The sequence below is a fragment of the Pithys albifrons genome, chromosome 13 (assembly GCF_047495875.1).
Source record: "Pithys albifrons albifrons isolate INPA30051 chromosome 13, PitAlb_v1, whole genome shotgun sequence".
In the NCBI taxonomy this organism is placed as follows: domain Eukaryota; kingdom Metazoa; phylum Chordata; class Aves; order Passeriformes; family Thamnophilidae; genus Pithys; species Pithys albifrons.
Genome location: NC_092470.1, coordinates 21,840,685 through 21,858,774, shown reverse-complemented (window position 1 = coordinate 21,858,774; position 18,090 = coordinate 21,840,685). Strand labels below are relative to the sequence as shown.

At 62.4% G+C, this 18,090-nt stretch overlaps 3 protein-coding genes across 7 annotated transcripts in view; 2 read left to right on the top strand and 1 right to left on the bottom strand.

Annotated features, from left to right (window-relative positions):
• The first annotated feature begins 45 nt into the window (after positions 1 to 45).
• On the top strand, positions 46 to 6,298 carry UNC45A (unc-45 myosin chaperone A). The gene is made up of 20 exons (XM_071568927.1): positions 46 to 134; positions 504 to 662; positions 1,242 to 1,278; positions 1,366 to 1,541; positions 1,641 to 1,733; positions 1,957 to 2,124; positions 2,319 to 2,487; positions 2,731 to 2,901; positions 3,005 to 3,176; positions 3,333 to 3,633; positions 3,794 to 3,888; positions 3,973 to 4,114; positions 4,281 to 4,421; positions 4,548 to 4,675; positions 4,859 to 4,925; positions 5,063 to 5,176; positions 5,274 to 5,389; positions 5,477 to 5,594; positions 5,673 to 5,828; positions 6,029 to 6,298. Exons 1-20 carry the CDS (start codon positions 123 to 125, stop codon positions 6,287 to 6,289), a joined length of 2,796 nt encoding a protein of 931 aa, XP_071425028.1. The 5' UTR covers positions 46 to 122; the 3' UTR covers positions 6,290 to 6,298.
• A 168-nt stretch (positions 6,299 to 6,466) lies between these two features.
• On the top strand, positions 6,467 to 12,865 carry RCCD1 (RCC1 domain containing 1). Of its 3 annotated transcripts, XM_071568931.1 has the most exons (7): positions 6,618 to 6,832; positions 7,268 to 7,622; positions 10,280 to 10,401; positions 10,567 to 10,668; positions 10,808 to 10,960; positions 11,060 to 11,089; positions 11,276 to 12,865. In XM_071568931.1, the coding sequence occupies exons 1-7, from the start codon at positions 6,676 to 6,678 to the stop codon at positions 11,416 to 11,418; spliced, it is 1,062 nt and encodes a 353-aa protein (XP_071425032.1). In that variant the 5' UTR covers positions 6,618 to 6,675; the 3' UTR covers positions 11,419 to 12,865. The 3 variants fall into 3 exon arrangements, with proteins under 3 accessions (XP_071425033.1, XP_071425032.1, XP_071425034.1); XM_071568932.1 differs by lacking the exon at positions 7,268 to 7,622 and having other exon boundaries at positions 6,467 to 6,832; XM_071568933.1 differs by lacking the exons at positions 6,618 to 6,832; positions 7,268 to 7,622 and adding an exon at positions 7,632 to 8,530.
• Positions 12,296 to 18,090, bottom strand: part of PRC1 (protein regulator of cytokinesis 1) — a 7,050-nt gene continuing 1,255 nt past the window's right edge. Inside the window, exons 2-14 of one of the 3 annotated variants that reach the window (XM_071568928.1) lie at positions 17,933 to 18,065; positions 17,413 to 17,535; positions 16,843 to 17,076; positions 16,594 to 16,764; positions 16,235 to 16,384; positions 15,860 to 16,007; positions 15,639 to 15,775; positions 15,313 to 15,408; positions 15,047 to 15,193; positions 14,563 to 14,673; positions 14,278 to 14,388; positions 13,542 to 13,727; positions 12,296 to 12,584 (exon numbers count right to left, since the gene is read on the bottom strand). In XM_071568928.1, the coding sequence (XP_071425029.1) occupies positions 12,507 to 12,584; positions 13,542 to 13,727; positions 14,278 to 14,388; positions 14,563 to 14,673; positions 15,047 to 15,193; positions 15,313 to 15,408; positions 15,639 to 15,775; positions 15,860 to 16,007; positions 16,235 to 16,384; positions 16,594 to 16,764; positions 16,843 to 17,076; positions 17,413 to 17,535; positions 17,933 to 18,065 (1,825 nt within the window). In that variant the 3' untranslated portion in view covers positions 12,296 to 12,506. The remainder of the gene's footprint in view (positions 12,585 to 13,541; positions 13,728 to 14,277; positions 14,389 to 14,562; positions 14,674 to 15,046; positions 15,194 to 15,312; positions 15,409 to 15,638; positions 15,776 to 15,859; positions 16,008 to 16,234; positions 16,385 to 16,593; positions 16,765 to 16,842; positions 17,077 to 17,412; positions 17,536 to 17,932; positions 18,066 to 18,090) is intronic. The other 2 variants (XM_071568929.1, XM_071568930.1) reach the window with 2 other exon arrangements.

Below are 18,090 nucleotides of genomic sequence, written 5' to 3'. Positions count from 1 at the left end.
TGGCGCGGGCACGGGACACGCGGGACACGCGGGACACGCGGGACACGCGGGGCGGCCCCGCCCCCTCGGCCCCGCCCCCCCGTGACACGGGCGAGCGGCGGTGACGTCACGGGAGCGGCACGATGGAGGAGCCGGTGAGCGGGGACAGACGGGACCGGGACGGGACCGGGACGGGACCGGGGCTGCTCGGGGCCGAGCCCGGTGTGACGGAGGCGGGCGGGTCCCTGTCCCGGAGAGACCCTGTGCCGGAGGGTCCCTTTCCCCGGGGTTCCTTGTCCCGACGGGTCCCTGTCCCTGGGTTCCTTTTCCCGGGGGTCCCTGTCCCGGGGGGTTCCTTTTCCCGGGGGGTTCCTTTTCCCGGGGGGTCCCTGTCCCGGGGGTCCCTGTCCCGGTGATCCCTGTCCCGGGGATCCCTGTCCCGGGGATCCCTGTCCCGGGGGGTCCCTTTTCCCGGGCTCTTGGGCGGGGCCCAGCGCGGTGTCTCAGCCGGTCCCCGTCGCCAGGTCTCGGCGGAGCAGCTCCGGGCTCGGGGCAACGCGCTGTTCCAGGCGGGGGACCCCGGCGCGGCCCTCGCTGCCTACACGGAGGCGCTGAGCCTGAGCGCGGCCGGGCCCGAGCGCGCCGTCCTGCACCGCAACCGGGCGGCCTGCTACCTCAAACTGGTGAGCTGCTCGGGAGCGGCCCCGCGGCCCTGCCCGCACCCGCCCGGCCGGCTGCGCTCGCCCTGGCCTGCCTGCCTTGGCCAGGCACTCCCTGTGCCGGGGGCGGTGTCGGTCCTGGGCAGGATGCTCTTGTTCCCAGCCAGGGCGCTGTCAGATGTTGTCGCTGCTCACCTTTTTCCCTGTGTCTGCCCGGTGGCCCCGCTGCCCCACGTGGGCAGCCGGGTGGGCTGCTGGGGCCAGGACTCTCCCATCTGTGCAAGTGCCCTGGGACTGTCCCTAATCAGGCACAGCATCTCTGGTCTCCTGCTGGGGAAGTGCCTTTGAGGCAAGGGGGGAACACAAGGAGATTCAGGGTCTTGAGTAGATCAGAAGCATCTGAAAAGCATTGTGGGCCCTAGGGCTCCACGGGGACCCCTTGAGGGTTGTGTTCTGGGAAGGACAGGATGCCCTGCTGGGCTGGGTCATTGTCTTCAGTGACTGGGTTCCCATCCTGACCCTGCTCCCCAAAGCAGGGGGTGTTGGGCTGTGCGGGGTCTGCCCGGGCAGCCCTCATGTTTTCCCTTTCACAAATCTCTGCAGGAGGATTATGCCAAGGCGGAGGCTGATGCGACCAAAGGTACCACCAGTGGGGCTGGGGGAAATGGGCCTTGTGCTGCCCGCTGGGGCAGGCTGGGAGCTCTGTGACAAATCCTCCTATGCTCAGCCATCGAGGCTGATGGCCGGGATGTGAAGGCGCTGTTCCGCCGGAGCCAGGCCCTGCAGCAGCTGGGCCGCCTGGACCAGGCCGTCAGTGACCTGCAGCGCTGCGTGAGCCTGGAGCCCAGGAACAAGGCCTTCCAGGAGGCCCTGCATGCCCTGGGCAGCAGATTGCACGAGAAGGTCAGCGGTGGGGGCAGTGGGACACTGCCAGGCCCCCTGTGGCTGTGGGCAGCTGGGGGAGTCGAGGAGGGCTGAGCTGCTGTTTCGCCTCTCTCTCAGATGAAGACCATGTCCTGCATGGACTCAAAGGTAGAGCAGATGTTCCAGATCTTGCTGGATCCTGAAGAAAAGGATGTGGAGAAGAAGCAGAAGGTCTGAGCTCAGGGAGCAGGGGGTAGCACTGTGGTTGGGAGGCGAAGAGGGGAGGATCATCAGGGCTCCCAGGTCAGCAGTGGCTTAGCGGTGCTGCCTGGGCAAACTGGGCTCCCCCCCCAGAACACGTTCCCTCAGACACGAGGGAAGGACGGGTGCCTGCGGCTGCCAGGGGTTTGCTGCGTGGTGGACCGGTGACCCAGACAGGAGTCTCCTTTTCCAGGCTGCGCAGAACCTGATCGTGCTGGCACGAGAGGAGGCTGGAGCAGAGAAAATCTTCCAGAGTGACGGTGTGCGCCTGCTGACACAGCTGCTGGACACGGCCAAGGCTGACCTGATGCTGGCGGCCCTGCGCACGCTGGTGGGGCTGTGCTCTGGACACCGGTCACGGGTAGGTACTGCGGTACCCCAGGGCTGGGCCTGGGTACATGTGCCATGCTGGGGACACTGCGAAGTGTCAGACGGGAACTCTGAGCCATCACTTGCCAAGTCTGAGTTTGTGAAAGGGAAGCGTCCTCATAAAGGGCTGGTAAGTGCTAAGGCTTCCCCAAGGCCTCCAGCAGACGGGTGTGCCTCTGCCTGCAGACCATGGCCATCCTGGCGGAGCTGGGGGCCCCACGTCTCTCAGCAGTGCTGGGTGTGGAGCATGAGCAGGTGTCCCTGGCTGCCTGCAACCTGCTGCACGTGATGTTTGATTCCCTGAAGGAGGGGCTGCAGAAAGACTTCCGTGGGAAGGAGGACTCCGTGGTGCTGGGTGAGTGCAGGCAGCCCTGGCTGGCTGGTGGGAGAGGACAGCCCCAGGGAGGTGCAGAGTTGCCACATGTTCTTTCTCCTGCTGCCCACTCTGTCACTCCTCCCTGTGGCAAAGCCAGGTTTTGGTCCATGGTTAACAGGAGGCAGAAGCCCTTGGTCATGGCAGCATCTCTGCCAGGTGTACCAGAATGGGGGTGAGGGCATGGCCAGGGCACTGACTGCTGGGTACTGTCTGTTCTGGAAGATTCTTCTAGGGACCTGAAACTGCTGATCAAGCACCTCCTGGAGCTGCTGGTGCTGGAAGGTGCCTCAGCACATGGCCGGGACAATGCCCTCAACCTGCTTATCAAGGTGGTGCCCAGGAAGTCGCCGAAGGAGACCAACAACAGTATGAGCCTCTGGGTGATTGACCAGGGTGAGCAGAATGGCCAGCAGCGTCCCACTGGGGCATCGTGCCCCTTTGCCATGGCTCTGCACCTGCCACCGTGCCCCTCACCGGGGTATCTGACCCCTCCCAGGCCTGAAGAAGATCCTGGAGGTGGGCAGCACTGTGTGTGGCAGCCCGGGCAGCCTATCCGTGACGGAAAATAGCCGGATGAGTGCTTCCGTCCTGCTGAGCAAACTGTATGAGGACCTGAAGTGTGATGCTGAGAGGGAAAACTTCCACCACCTGTGTGAGGACTATGTGAGGTAAGCCAGGAGTTCCAGGGCTGTGGGGGTTTGGTGACCTGCAAACCTCAGTGCTAAAGCCAATTGCAGACCCACCAGGCACATGCTGTGGGAGAATTCACCAAGTGGGGCAGGAGGCGGATCAGCTTGACCCTTTCTGGTGGTCTTTCCCCACAGGAGCTGGTTTGAGGGGCACGAACTGCCAGGGAAGCTGCGGGCCATCCAGACGGTGTCATGCCTGCTGCAGGGCCCCTCGGACGCAGGCAACAGGGTGCTGGAGCTGGAGGGCATCATGGACAGCGTGCTGTCCCTCTGTGCCTCCGTCTGCGAGGCCCACCAGCTGGTGGCGGTGGAGGCGCTGATCCACGCGGCTGACAAGGCCAAGCGCGCCTCCTTCATCACGGCCAACGGTGTCAGCCTGCTCAAGGAGATCTACAAGCACAGTGAGAGGGACAGCATCCGCATCCGCGCGCTCGTGGTGAGCACGGCAGGATGAGGCAGTGGCAGGGCTGAGCCCCGGGGGGGGCTGTGGGTGCGGGACCACCGCTCACAGCATTGCCCTTCCCTGCTGGGAGTCTGGGAGGCACCTTGGAGTGCTTGTGCCCATTCCTGCTCCCACATTCTGCTCTTGGCTGCAGGGGCTCTGCAAGCTGGGATCTGCTGGTGGCACAGACTTCAGCATGAAGCAGTTTGCTGAGGGCTCCACCATGAAGCTGGCCAAGCAGTGCCGCAAGTGAGCAGGGCTGGGTGTGGAGGGAGTGGGCAGAGTGCCCCACAGCTGGGCTCCCGCAGCCAGGCTGAAGGACTGCTCTCCCAGGTGGCTCTGCAATGAGGCAATCGACACAGGCACACGGCGCTGGGCTGTGGAGGGCCTGGCCTACCTCACCTTCGATGCAGATGTCAAGGAAGAGTTTGTAGAGGACAAGGCAGCAATGCAGGCCATGTTCCACCTGGCCAAGGTGTGTGCAAAGCACTGTGGGGTGGGTGCTCTTGCACCAGGGAAATATGCTGGAGTGGGTGTGGGGCTCATGCTGTGGGGTAGGGTGTGCAGAACGTGCTGGGTAGGCTCCAGCCCTGGCTGTTCCTCCCTGCCACGAGTGTGACGGGTGTCCATTATCACTGCAGTCGGAGGACAGGAGTGTGCTCTATGCTGTTGCTTCCACACTGGTGAACTGCACTAACAGCTATGACCATGAGGAGCCAGACCCACAGATGCTGGAGCTGGCCAAGTATGCCAAGCAGCACATCCCAGAGCAGCACCCCAAGGTGAGCAGGGCGTGGCTGTGCTCAGGAGGAGACGGGATGGCTGGGACAGGGTGTCATTGGGGCCCGTAGGCACCTCACCAGCCAGCTGGTGCCCTCGAGCCAAGTGTGACCCTGCCTGTGGGACAGGACAAGCCAGAGTTTGTGAAGCGGCGGGTGCGGAAGCTGCTGACGGCTGGCGTGGTGTCAGCTCTGGCCTGCGTGGTGAAGAGTGAGAACCCGGCGCTCACCAACTCATGTCGGGAGCTCATCTCCAGGTACGGGTGTACTGAGGGACAGAAGGGAGCTGGGTTCCCAGGCTGCCAGCATCCTGCTGGAGAACTTAAATGCTCATGGTGAATGACAGCTCCTGGACAGCAGTGGGGCTGCCCAGGACTCTGGTGCAGCCTGGGCCCCCTGCAGATGCCTGGGTGCTCCAGCTGCTCCCACTTTGTCCCTAGAGTGTTTCTGGCACTGGTGGAGGAGGCAGAGGACCGAGGTGGTGTGGTTGCGCAGGGAGGAGGCAAGGTGAGGGGATGGGACCCCACTGTACTGGTGCCCTGTGCCACTCTGGTGGGGCTGGGGCTCTGCACTCTGGCAGGGGCCGCACTGGCTCACTTGTACATGAGGCTGCCTGCAGGATGAGCTGCTGTCTCTGCCCACAGGCTCTGATCCCACTGTCCCTGGAGGGCACTGAGGTGGGGCAGACCAAGGCAGCACAGGCCCTGGCAAAGATTACTATCACCTCCAACCCAGAGATGGCATTCCCTGGGGAGCGGGTGAGTGCTGGGGCTGGGGGGTTGGGTCTGCCAAGCAGGGGCTCGTGCAAGAACAGCAGTGGACACTGACTCGATCCCATGTGTGCTGTCTCCGCAGATCTATGAGGTGGTGCGACCCCTGGTCAGCCTTCTGCACCTGCAGCGCACGGGCCTCGAGAATTTTGAGGGGCTGATGGCCTTGACCAACCTGGCTGGCATCAGTGAGAGGCTGCGGTAGGGACTGGGGGAGAGGGGGGCTGGCTGTTTCCTTGGGCCCAGTGGGCTGCTCTGGGCAGGGAGCACTCACAGACCCCCCTGCAGGCAGAAGATCCTGAAGGAGCGGGCTGTGCCCATGATCGAGGGGTACATGTTTGAGGAGCACGAGCTGATCCGGCTGGCTGCGACTGAGTGCATGTGCAACATGGCCATGAGCAAGGAGGTGAGGGCTGGGCTGGGTCTGTGCTGGACTGCTGAACACCCACACCCCCACTCACCTCCTCCTCCTGCTCTTGTGCAGGTGCAGGAGCTGTTCCTGGCTGAGGACAGTGACCGGCTGAAGCTGATGGTCCTGTACAGTGGGGAGGAAGATGAGAAGCTGCGTCGGGCAGCCTCAGGGACCCTGGCAATGCTCACTGCCCTGCATCCTGCCATCTGCAAGCGCATCCCCCAGGTGGTGAGTGTCCAGCAGTGGGGCAGGACAGCACCCCGTGTCCCATATTTCTTCCCCATGGTGGCGGGGAGCTCTGTTCCAGTGCTAGCCCCAGGAGAGGGGGCAACCCGTCCCAAACTCAGCCTAAGCTGGGGCTGTCAGGAGCGGGTGCTGGCTGCCTGCCGTCGGGGAGCCATGCTGACGCTGGCCCTGCTCCCCTGCAGACAGTGCACTGGCTGGAGATCCTGCAGGCCCTGCTGCTGAGCCCCAGCGCTGAGCTGCAGCACCGCGGCGCCGTGGTGGTGATGAACATGATGGCGGCCGCACGCGAGGTGGCCGAGCAGCTCATCGCCAGCGAGATGCTGGAGATCCTCTCGGTGCTGGCCAAGGGCAAGGACAAGCCGCGAGTGGCCCAGGCAGCCCAGGAGAGCCTGGCACAGGCTGTGGCCTACGGCCTGATCAAGCCCAACCCCGGCCAGGCCTGAGGGCCCGTGGGGTTCCCGCACACGCTGCTCACACTGCCGGTTCACACGCAGCTCACACGCTGCTCTCAGGGTGGCCCGGCGAGGTCACACCGCCCGTGGGGCTGGCTCAGCACCGCCCGGGGCTGGGGCCACGCCGCGCCCGGCGGTGCCATCGCGGTGCCCCGGGGCGAGGGCCAAGATGGGGCTCGCCGCTGCCTTTGACACCGCCTGCCTTAGCCGGGAGGGCCGGCCCGGGGCCGGGGCCGGGACCGGCGCGGTGGGGCTGGGCCCGCCCGGTAACACTAAAGCTGCTCCTGGACCACGACCGGCCGCTGTCCGTCTGTCAGTTCGTAGCTCTGCCGTCACCTCCGGTCCCGCCTCTCCCTCCCTCCCGGCCCTGCCCCGCCATGGCGGCGCCCGCCCGCGCCTGGCTCGTGTTCGGGTTGAGCCTCGAGGAGGCGGCGGGGGAGCCGGGCCCGGGGCCGGCGCCGCGGCGGCTGGAGGCGGGTCCCGAGGGGATCCTCCGCGTGTGGCCCGCGTGGAGCTACGTGGTCGTGGAGACCGGTGAGCGCCCCGGTCCCTTCCCCGGTTTCAGTGCGGCCTTTTGTCGGCTACTGCCCGATTCCCCCTGCCGCTCCCTGGCACGGCGGGTCCGCCCCGCGCCGCTCCCCTCGGTCCGTCCGGTTCGCCTCGTCCACGCCGCTTTCCCCGGGAAGGGACCCCTCGCCCTCTCACTGCGTCGGTTGACCCGGGGTGTTCCCGTTTCCCCTCTGTGCCGGTGTCCCTGGGTGTGTCTGTCTGTGTTCCCATGCGGTGCCGGTTCCCCCCGCACCGATGTCGCTGGTCCGCATGGGTTGTCCCCGTCCCGTCCCCCGGGATGGTCCCCGCCGGTCCTCCCGTGACATTCCCTTGCCGTCTCATCCCCCGAGCCCCCCTGGCTATCCCCGTCCCACCCCCGCCCCGTCCCCAGGGCCGCTCGCTGAGGTGCCGCCGCGGTAGGCGCGGGGCTGGAGGTGCGGAGCGCGGGGCTGCGGCGGCGGCTGCGGGGCTGGGCCGAGGCTCTGCCGTCCGAGACGCACCTGGTGCTGCGGGGCCCGGCGGGGGCCCGCGCCTGGCGGCGGGAGGCGGCGGTGGCGGGAGCGCTGCAGGACGAGCCCGCCTGGAGCCGGGAGCTGCCGCCGCCGCCCCGCCGGGCCCCGCCGCTGCCGCTGCTGCCCGGCGGCTTCGCCACGCCGCGGCCGCCCTTCTTCACCGCGCTGCCGGCCGGGCTGCGGGCACAGCGGCTGGCCCTGGGCACCGAGCACGCCCTGGCGCTGGGCGCCCACGGGGAGGTCTTCACCTGGGGCGCCGGCAGGTGAGCGGGGATGCGGGGGCACAGGCGTGTGGGACAGGGCGGCAGCAGGTACGGGAGGGAAGGTGGCGGGTCGCGGATGGGGTTTGTGGAACACCAGGATGAACACCGTGCTGAGGGGATGCAGAGAGAATGATGGAGGTGCAGAATGACGGTGGGGGGATGCAGGTGAGAGCATGTGTGGATGGAACTGAGCCCCCCATCAGCCTTCAGATCTTAGACATGCCACTTCACATCTCTGTAGTATTGAGTAATGAGTCACCGCAGTAAAGTAACCTAATACAGTGATGTGATCAGCAGTGAATTCACTAATAACAGCCCTGCTCATTACATCCTGATCCTGCTGTTACTCCTTATGTTGCATGCAATTACTGATCTTCAGTTACTAACTTTTGAGCCATCTGGATCACATACAGGTGCTACTGTGTTACAGTCCTTCCCTCTGCCTCAGACACTGCCTGGGGCTGGGATCCCCCTCCTGATTTTCCATGGGGGTGCAGCTGTGCTGTGGGGCAGTAGTATTGAGGCAGTCGCCCCAGGTGCCTCATGCTCATCCCCATGTTGATGGGATCTGGCCCTCACCTGAGCTGGGTCCTGCTGGGCATCAGCACATCCTTCTGGTGTGGGCAGCCCCCCTCACAGCTTCTCCCAGGGTGCACTGGACTGGCTGTGCCCCCCCTTCCCACTGGGTCCCCTCTTGCTGGCCCCTTGAGTTGTGTCTCCTCTGTGGATGCCAGGGCTGTGGCTCCTGTGGGGCCTCTTCTCTGGCTTGTAACCCCCTTAGGGCAGTCTTCAAGGACACTTGGGTCTCTCTGTGTGACTGCTGAGGTCCCTGCTTTGTCCCTGCTCCTCTGTGAACTTGCCACACCAACACCAGCTGCCAGCAAAAGCTCTGCGTTTCTGAGCTGGAGGTTGGTTCCATCAATCTGACAGTTCAGTGCCAGATCCCTCTGTCACAGCCTGTGGGAGAGGAGAAAAAGCCTTGGGAAAAGCCTCCAGCCCTGCTGCCCCATGTCACCTGCCAGCAGCTGAACTTGGGTACATTTAACAGGCAGCAGCATCGCTCAGTTTATTCTCACAAAGGTGTTCATTGGGGTTGCTTGTGCACGTACTGCCCAAGTCAGATTTTCCCAGGTGGCACCAGAAGGCCCAGCCTCATGGTCCCCTGCCCTGGATCTCTGAGTTCTGTTGGTGCATGATGAGGCCTGGCCACAGGATCTGGCTGTTGTGTCTGTAGGGTGGAAGGGATGCTATGTTCCTCTTTCTTTGCCACTTATGGAAGATGAACCCAGCACTGACCATCAGTCACTGCCACAGAGCTGGCCCTGGGCCAGTGCCCTCCCCCGTCCTCATCTCTCAGGAGATTTTCCCTCCCCAGTCCCTTCTGCTCAGTCACTGGCTCTAGGCTTGTTGGTAGCAAACACAAAACTCAGTTTACATCAGCAGTTGTTTTGCAAACACGGTGTTGTTTTATCCTTCTTGCCTTCCCTTCAGAGGAAAGGTTTCTACATGTGGGAATGTGTACTTTAGCATTGACCTTTTTGGAATTTGGTTATTCAACATGGCATCACCCATCCCTGTGCCAGCTGTGTCCTGCAGTTGTGACAGCTCTGCTGTGTAACACCAGGTGCTGGCTGCAGTGACTGTCACCCTCCCGGCAGGGAGTGCCTGGAGCCCCTTTCCTGTTCCAGCACACTCTTCTTGTCCCTCGGCTCTCAGTGTCTCTGCCTCGGTCCTCTGCAGATTCTCCCTGTGGAACGTGAAATTCCTTCCCAGTTCCTTGCATCAGCACAGCTCTTTGCGGCCTGGGCTGTCATGTAGGTGCTCCCCAGACCACACTGCTGCTCCTCTCACCCCTACAGCTGCTGCCGGCTCCTCCTGCTGACAACTAAAGTCCCTGGTGGTCTGTGCCACTGCTCCTCAGTGACCCCCAGCTGTAACTGGGGTCTGGTGCTGGGCACTGCCCTCCTACTAGTGCTTGGCTTTTCCCTGTTTCTGGAATTAACTCTTCTCCTCGTCATCGTGGGGTCTGGCAGCCCGGATGGTGCTGGGAGCTGCGTCACCCCATGGCTGGCACTGCCTGTGCCTCCTGCCCTCTGGCTGACGGCACCCAGGAAGTCACAGCTCACCCATGTGGAGAGGATTCATACACCTTAGGGTGTGTCTCTGGATCCCACCCTCATTTGTGCCCACCGTGGGAAATACTTGTGCTGGCAGCTGGTGCCACCCCAGGATGACCCAGACTTGTGCCTCCTGTGCTTCCAGGCTTGGGGCCAAATTGATTGACACTCTTGGTTGCTGGATCAAAATGGCCCTATGAGCTCCCTTATCAATCCCCTGATCACTGCAGTGACTCATGAAAATATTGTTCAGTCCCAGGTTGTGTCATTGCCTGGGGGTGCACACCGATTGTGCAACAACACAGACTCCTCTCACGCTGTTCCATGTCTGCTGCAGCTCGCCTGGCAGGGCACGGGCACCCTCCTTCCCTGCCCCAACCTGAGCCCCGTGCACCCAGGCACTGGGTAGTCCTGGGAGGCTGGAGCTGTGCCAGTGGCAGCAGGAAGGGCTTGGTGGGGAGCATGGGCAGGAGGCATGAGGGCTGGAGGCAGTGGCGTATGGGGGTGTCTGTCTGTCTGTCCCTCTGTACGTCCCCGCAGGCACGGGCAGCTCGGCCATGGGACGGTGGAGTCGGAGCCGCAGCCGCGGCTGGTGGAGGCGCTGGCTGGGGTGCCCATGCAGGCGGTGGCGGCCGGCGGGTGGCATTCGGCCACCGTTAGCGGTGAGGGCCTGGGCCAGGCACAGGAAGTCAGGGCACTGGTGGCAGTGTACAACCCTGGTTGGACCTGGCCCAGGGACAGGGGATGGGGTGCTGGTGCCCCCAGAGCACCCAGTGCTGCCTCTAAAGGCTGAACTCTGCCTGATGTATTTCCCCTCCACCCTGCAGAGGCAGGAGACCTGTATGTGTGGGGCTGGAACGAGTCGGGGCAGCTCGCTCTGCCCTCCAAAGCACTGGTAGAGGAGCAGACACAGGATGATGCGGGCACAGGTGGGTGCTGCTGGCCGGGCTGGGGTAGGGGAGGCTGGTTCCCTGCACAGCTGAATGCAAGGCCAGTGTGGTTCGAGCCTGCAAGGGATGTCAGAGGTGCCCAGTCTCTCTTGGGAGCTGAGAATTGGCCCTTCCACAGGGAATGCCAAGCTTATGCCCTGCCAGGAGCAGTCAGCTGCCAAGGGCACCACGTTCATCTCCATCCAGGCATTCCCAGCACTGCTGGACCTGCCACAGGACCTGGAGGTCACTGGGGTCAGCTGCGGGTCCCGACACACAGCTGTGGTCACACGTGAGTGTCTGGCAGGATGGGGACGGTACCCCTGCGACTGGGGGGGCTCTGGGGCCTGGGGCTCACCAGGCACTGGCTGATGGTGCTGTCTGCTTGCAGGAGGTGGGGAACTCTACACCTGGGGCTGGGGTAAGTGATACCTTGGCTCAGGACCTTACAGCCCCACAGGAGCAGCTTCTGGTTCCTGCTCCCTCACCCTTGGCTCTTTTATCACTGTGAGGGGCCTGTTTGTACCAGAGTGCTCTTGCATTCCCTCCCTCCCATCACCCTGTGAGACCCCAGGACCACGTCATTGTCACAACTGTGTGTCTGCAGGTAAATATGGACAGCTGGGACACGGGGACAGTGCGAGCTCCGACCAGGCACGTCGTGTCGAGCACCTGGTGGCTGAGGGGCTGCGGGCAGAGGAGGTGGTGTGCGGGCCTTGGACCACGTATGTCCACGTGCTGGAGTCGTGAGGGCCCTGGAGCTCCCACAGCCACGGCTGCTGCCAGAAGGATGAGGGCAAGTGCTGCAGAACCAGCCCCAAGATGACTCTGCCCTTGGGGCTGGGGCAGGCAGCCCTCCTGCACAGGATGGGACTGAGTTTAGCCCACAGTGACCTGACCTTGTGCCCTGGAGTGAGGCTGCAGCTGTGCCAGGACTGGGAATACCCAGGGAGGGGCTGGATGTGTTTATTAAATCCACTTCTCCATAATGGCTGTAGTGTTGCTGTGTGTGAGAGACACTCCAGCACGGCCTGGCCCCTGGGGAGCCACCCTGGGTGAGGGGCCACATGGGGCGTGCCTGGGGTTTGTGTGAACTTGGTAATACCTCCAGGATGTTCTGCCTGAGCAAGGCAGGCACAGAGCCAAGGCTGGGTTTGCTCCTCTAGGGGGTGCAGAGGAAACTGGGGGAGTGAGCTGGGGGGGGCCCAACTGACCCCAGAGGTATCCCAGACTCTGGGGAGGAAGAAATGCAGGGGGATGCTCAGAGCCGTGGTGTTTGAGATCCCAGGTCACCGTTCCCGTGATGGGCCCTGCTGTACTGGGGATGGAGGCACAAGCGCCCTGGGAATGCTGAAACGCTGTGGGTCGGTGAGGAAATGCAGTTCTTACAAAGCACAAGGGCGGGCAGCGAAGCTGCGGCTTCTTCAGCCAACAGGACCCGGATGGAGGAGAAAGTTTTTAACCAATCAGGAGGTGCATTGAGGCTGCATCTGTTTTAGCCAATCAGGACACAGACCGAGGCTGCAGGACCCGATTGGCTGGAGCCGGCCCCTGATTGGCTCAGACTCCCCGGAGCCACGCCCCGAGAGTTTGGGGTGCCGGGGCTGCCCCAGCCCCAGCCCTACCCCGATCCCAGTAACTCCCCAGTCTCCCGCTCCCCGCGGCCGCCATCCCAAGCCACCCGGGGCCGGGGGCTGTACAGGGACTTTATTCACAACATCTGGAAAAATTTTTTAAATAAAAGCAAGTTTCTAAAAGAGGGCTCTGCAGATGGATTACCCTGGAGTGGGGGACGCTGCGGAGCCGCTGGAGCAGCAGCTCCTGCCGGCTGTGGGGCCTCACCACAAGGCTTGGGTGGTGGTGGAGTTGAGGACACGGGAGGTGCTTTCAGAGCTGGAAGCCTTTGAGAGTTCGCGCTGCGGGAACAAAAGAAGGGAGAGAGGGGGGATTAAGGGAGGGAGAAGCAGCAGGGCTGGGGCTGCTGCTTCACAGGGACAGCTCTAGGTGGATAGAGAGGGCAGCCCAGGCTGCCAAGAGGACATAAAATACTAATTAATAAGAGAACTATGTAACCTAAGGCCAATGAACATTAATGCCTTTCTTTGCTAAAATGTATAAATAGTAAAAAGTTTTGATAGTTGAGTGCTTGATTTGTGGGAACCCCCACCTTGCACCTTGCTCAGAATAAACAATGTCTCCTTTCTAAACCTGACTCTTTGTCCATGTTTAGAGAGCTCCTAAAACTGGCACCATCAACAGAGGAGTGGGACAGGAGCAGTGGTGTCTGGCTGCTGGAGGAAGGGAACTCCTGGCAGGAATCTGCCACCATGACAAACCCACCCCAGGGCACCCCAACAGCAGCTCAGCTGCCACAGGGAAGAGTTTGGGGCTGTCCGCTCCACACAAAGGTAAAGCTCAGGCTCAACCCATCCTAATGGAAGGACAGAACCTGCTCAGCATCCCCCAGCCCATGAGAGCAAAACCCCATCCATGGGCAGAGTGGGGCAGCCCCCTTGCAGGCTCTGCTCACCCACCACACCCAGAGACCAGAGGAGAAGGTGGGACTGAAGCAGGGTCCCCTTACAGGCTCAACTCAAGGCTCAGCAAGCAGAGCTCTGCCTTGGGCTCTCCCCACACAGGGGTGTCTGTCCCCACTGGCTGCTCAGGACCTGTGTGTGACCTGAGCAGTGTGTGGCCTCCACCACCAAATCCCAGCTTGAAGTTCTCCATTTGGAGCCGTGGGCAGGAGCACCAGCCCTGTGTGGGGATACGGCCCAGCTGTGTGGGGACACAGCCCTGGGGGGTGCTCGGGGAGGGGGACAGTTTGTCCTGTGCCTCCTGGGGAGGGGGTGGGGTTAGAAGAGGTGAATTACCGCAAACTCAGAATAGGTGCTGGCAACAGAACTAACGCTGTGGTTACGCTGGGCAGGGGCTGTGGGGGTGCACCCACCGCTCAGGGTGGTTCCGTCCAGCTGGGACACGTTCTCCTTGTTCCACTGCCTCAGCCTGGGCCGGGGGGGCTTCGCCGCTGCACGGGTGGGGATCCGGGCCTGGCCCGCCTGTGGGAGGAGGACACGGTCACGGACACAGCGTGGAGCTGCAGCAGCCTCGCTGCCAGTCACTCTGCAGGGTCACAGCAGTGTCGGGCTCCAGGAGCCCTCTGGGGTCTGGGGCCAGATTCCGGTCCCAGGGACACACAGCATAGAATCACAGAATCCTGCAATGGTTTGAGTGGGAAGAAACCTTTAAAAGCCCATCTCGTTCCACCCCAACCCCACTGGCAGGGATGCCACCCACTCGACCGGAGTGCTCAGGCCCCGTCCAGCAGCACAATCATATTTGAAGGTCCCCAAGCTGCAGGCTCAGCAACAAGGAACAGGGGTACACTAGAAGTCTGAGCTGGAGAAAGATTTCCTGCCACCCTCAGGTTCAGAAACACTCCACCAGGATGGCAGCAGCCTGACAAAGCAGGCTGTGGACACACAGGAGCTTCAGCCCCCAGGAATGCAGCAGAGGAAGCAGTGGAGCACAGGGTGACAGCGGGCAGAGCTGCACCGCCCCAGCTCACCCATCCCAGCCTTGGGCAGGGAGTCCCCCAGGGCCCCTCACCTTCTTTCCAGAGGGTGGCAGCCTCGACGTGGGCGAGTGGGAGATGGTTCCCCCAAAGACTGAGCGAACGGTGCTGTTGGGGGTGGTGCTGGCAATGGAGGTGCCGTGGAACTGAGTAGAATACAGAGCACACGTTACACAAGGGACACCTCCCTGCAGGGCCACAGCACCCTGACCCCTTCCCATGGGGCCGAAGCCAGCCCCAGGCCAGGCTCCAGCTTGGTGACAGCTCAGCTCCGGGAAGGGCCTTGGTGCAGCTGCACTGGCTCCACAGGGACATTTTACCTTCCTTACTTTGGCAGGGGTGTGGGGGCTGAGGACACGCCGCTTGATGGGTGTCCGCGGGGTGCTGCCGTACAGCATCTCCGTCTCTATCTGCCGGCTCTTCTTTAGGTGCTGCGGGAGACACCTGCACTCACACACCTGAGCACCATGGAGCCCATGCACCTGGGGCACCTGTGTGCCACTGCCAGTGGGCACTGCTCTGCCCATACCCTGGCAAGGCACACAGCAAGAATTGCAGGTATCCAGGGCCAAGTGGCACATCTGGCACAGCTGAGGCCAAGAAAGGGGCTCAGCACACACAATCATAACAGCAACGGGCATCAGTCCCACTACCTGCCACTTCCAGGCTGGGATTGAGAAGGTAGAGCCCAGGCAGTGGCTGGGGGGCACTGGTGCCCAGCAGGACCATCCCTAGGCTGGCATTCCCAGGCAGAAGCCAGAGACACTCCCAGGCAGGAGCCAGCATGCTCAGCAAGACACTCACCCGCTCCTGCTTCTCCTTCTCCTTCTCTAGGTGATAGAGCTGCCACTGCTCCGACACGTATTCCATAAACTGCTGTCCCTTAACCAGGAAGGCCCTCTTGAACTCCTGCTCCCATGCTTGGACCTTTCTCTCCAGCTCCTCCTGCAGCTGATCAGGACATGAGGGCAGTGTAAGGACTGCCCTGAACGTGGGTATCATCCCCATGCCCAGGGATCCCTTCTCCTTGGTCAGTAGGACCTCAGCTCCTTTCCCAGGACTGAACCTACTCTGGACAGAGTCTTCTGCAGCTTCGCTCTCTGCTTCTCCTCCTTTAGCAGGTTCCCCCCACGGTTGGTGAAGCGGCTGGGGTCAGTTGTTTTCCTCTGGTAGAGAAAGCAAGTCAGAAGAGACCTAAAGACACCATCCAGTCCCTCCATGCCCCAGGGTAAAAGCCCCAGAGGAGCCAGCCCTGCACAAACACCCCAGTGCTGAAGACAGCACCTCACCCCCACGCTGGCCCACTGTGTCTTCCCCATTCCTTCCTGCTCCTTCCCAGAGCACTCGGCCCATGGGAGCTGCCCTGTGACCCAGCGCACTTCTGCCTGGACAATACCTCCAGCTCCAGGAACAGCTTCCAGTTCTCTTCCCACTTCTGAACAGCCTCAAACAGATCTTTGTGTGTTTCATAGTGGCTCTTCATCTTGCCCACCTCGGCATCATGCAGCTCGAGCAGGGTCTCCGTGTAATCCTCTGGAATAGCACAACAGCCCAGTCAGGGGGCAGCTGGGACCCCTGCAGCCCCTCCCTACAGCTGCCCAGCCAGCTGGCACCCACCATCATAGAAGGGGCTGAAGCCTTCCCTCTGCTCTTGGCTGTAGAAGCATTTGTCCCAATACTCAGTGAGTTCCTGCCGGATCGCCTGGATCACGGATTTCACGTTCTGCAACTTCAGCTCCTCCAGATGATCCACTTCCAGCTGCAACTGCCCCCAGGATCAGAGCACAGGTCAGGGACAAATAGCAAGGATTCATCCTCTGCACAAGCCACTTTCTAGGACGAGGCAGCTGCCAGCACCAAGCCCCAGCTTCTCCCCCCATGAGGGCAGGATTTGTCCCACTCCCTTCACCACTGACTGAGCAAACAGGAACACAAAACCCCCAGGAGCTGCTGCGCCCAGCTCTCCGGCCATGGGCACAGCAGAGTCCTTACAGCTCTCCTGGTTTTGGCTCTGGACCCGGCCACGTGCACAGCCGAGGCCTCTCTCTCCTCCTGCGGGATCTGCAGCCTCTCCCACAGCGCGACAATCCTGGCGCGCAGCTCCACACACATGGCCTCGTTCAGGGCCCGCCGGGCTTCCAGCTGCAGGGAGGGGAGCAGGGGTTCAAGTACAGCCCTTGGCCCTGATACAGTTGCAAAGCCACACACTCGGCTCCCTAGATCAAACAAACCCCCCAAAAGGATGTTCTGACACACAGCCTTGCCCAAAACACTGTGGTTGCTCCCACCTGGTGATGGCAGCTGCTGCCAGAGCACACAGAGCCCCAGTACTGCCTCAGTGCACGGCCCACCTGCTGCAGCAAGTTCTGCAGGGCCATGATGTTGTCCTCGGACAGACAGAACAGCTCCTCGCCCTCACACACCACGTCCCGCTCGAAGCTCGTGTCCGGGGTGTGGTCCAGCTCCTCCATCAGCAGGATGATCTGGCGCTTCTTGCTGACAAACTCTTCCCTCCTTTGCTCCTGGAGATGAGGGGTAGTGTCAGGAACCAGTGGGCCCCTTGTGGGCCCCTCAGCAACCCCCTCGCTCTCCCCACTCACCTTCAGGGTGCTGAGGGAGGCCACGTGGCGCCGGTAGCAGTCCAGGTCCTCCAGGCTGGGCACGGCACCGCTGTCTATGCTGAACAGGGCTGTGCACAGGATGTCACACAAGTCCTGGTCCTGCTCCTGCAGCGCCTTCAGCTCCTGCTTCCGGTCCTGCTTCTGCTTCTGCAGCTCCTCCACACGCATGCGCAGGTTCTTCTCCATCTGCAGGATGGTACTTTTCTCCTCTGTCTGCAAGAGACAGGAATCCACTCTGATGCACAATCTCTACCACACTTGGTCACGTGTTAGGATTTTAGATGAGGTCCAGGGGCACAAGCTCTGCATATGGGCAAGATGTTACCCAGGGAGTTGCAAACAGAGCAGCAATATGCAAAACAAGGCTCTGGAAGACACCTCACAACCACTTCTCAAAGCCCAGTCTGCAAGGAGCCACAGCCTTTGGCTCTACCAAGCACTCAGCTTTGAACAGGCATTGGCCTTGTGAGCTCTGGCCCCCTGACACAGCCAGGCAGGGCAGCAGCATAACTGCCAGCAGGATTCCAGGAGCAAAAGGTAAGCCCTCACCTCAAAGGGGCCCAGCTGGAGCTCACTGCACAGCGTGTCCAGCTCCTTCCGACACAAGGCAATGCTCTTCAGGAGACGCTCCTTCAGGCTCTCCTCCTCTGCCACCATCATGTCCAGGAGACTCTGTGGCACAGGTGTGGTTCAGGACAGGGTGTGAACATGGAAAGCAGGCAGGGGATGTGCAGGGAGAGCAGGCAGAGCAGCAGGAGCATCACTGGAGACGCAGTGCTGAGGCCGAGGGAGGGGTGGGCAGTGCTGAGGGCCCAGTGGGACGGGGCTGCACAGGGCAAGAGCAGCGACAGTCCGGGATGCTCCCGCCTAGGCAGGGACCCCCGGGTGCCCCAGGCACAGCCGGCCGGTCCTGTCCCGGGGCCCCGAGAGAGGGTCTTAGCGTGAGATCCCACCGAACTGCTCACCCCGAGCTGCCCAGTCCCGGGCCGGGGGGCTCTGCTGCAGCTGCGAGCGGGTGGGAGGCTCGACAGCGGCTCCGGTGCGGCCCCACCGCGGGGACGCCCCTCACCTTGATGTGCTGCTTGACAACGTCCGTGCGCTCCAGGCGCTGCTCCTCGGGAATGCCGATCTCCTCCCAGATGTCCCGCAGAGCCGCCATGGCCCGATTCAGGCAGCACGCGGCCTCGGCCGCCAACACCTCGCTGAGGGCACCGCGGCCGTCAGCGG

Excerpts from the sequence above, each read along its gene's own strand:
- UNC45A (XM_071568927.1), top strand. Across the intron at positions 2,125-2,318 it reads GCTCTGGACACCGGTCACGG|ACCATGGCCATCCTGGCGGA; the intron begins GTAGGTACTGCG and ends CTCTGCCTGCAG. Across the intron at positions 3,634-3,793 it reads TCCGCATCCGCGCGCTCGTG|GGGCTCTGCAAGCTGGGATC; the intron begins GTGAGCACGGCA and ends TCTTGGCTGCAG.
- RCCD1 (XM_071568931.1), top strand. The coding sequence starts at position 6,676 with ATGGCGGCGCCCGCCCGCGCCTGGCTCGTGTTCGGGTTGAGCCTCGAG. Across the intron at positions 10,402-10,566 it reads GCATTCGGCCACCGTTAGCG|AGGCAGGAGACCTGTATGTG; the intron begins GTGAGGGCCTGG and ends TCCACCCTGCAG. Across the intron at positions 11,090-11,275 it reads ACTCTACACCTGGGGCTGGG|GTAAATATGGACAGCTGGGA; the intron begins GTAAGTGATACC and ends GTGTGTCTGCAG.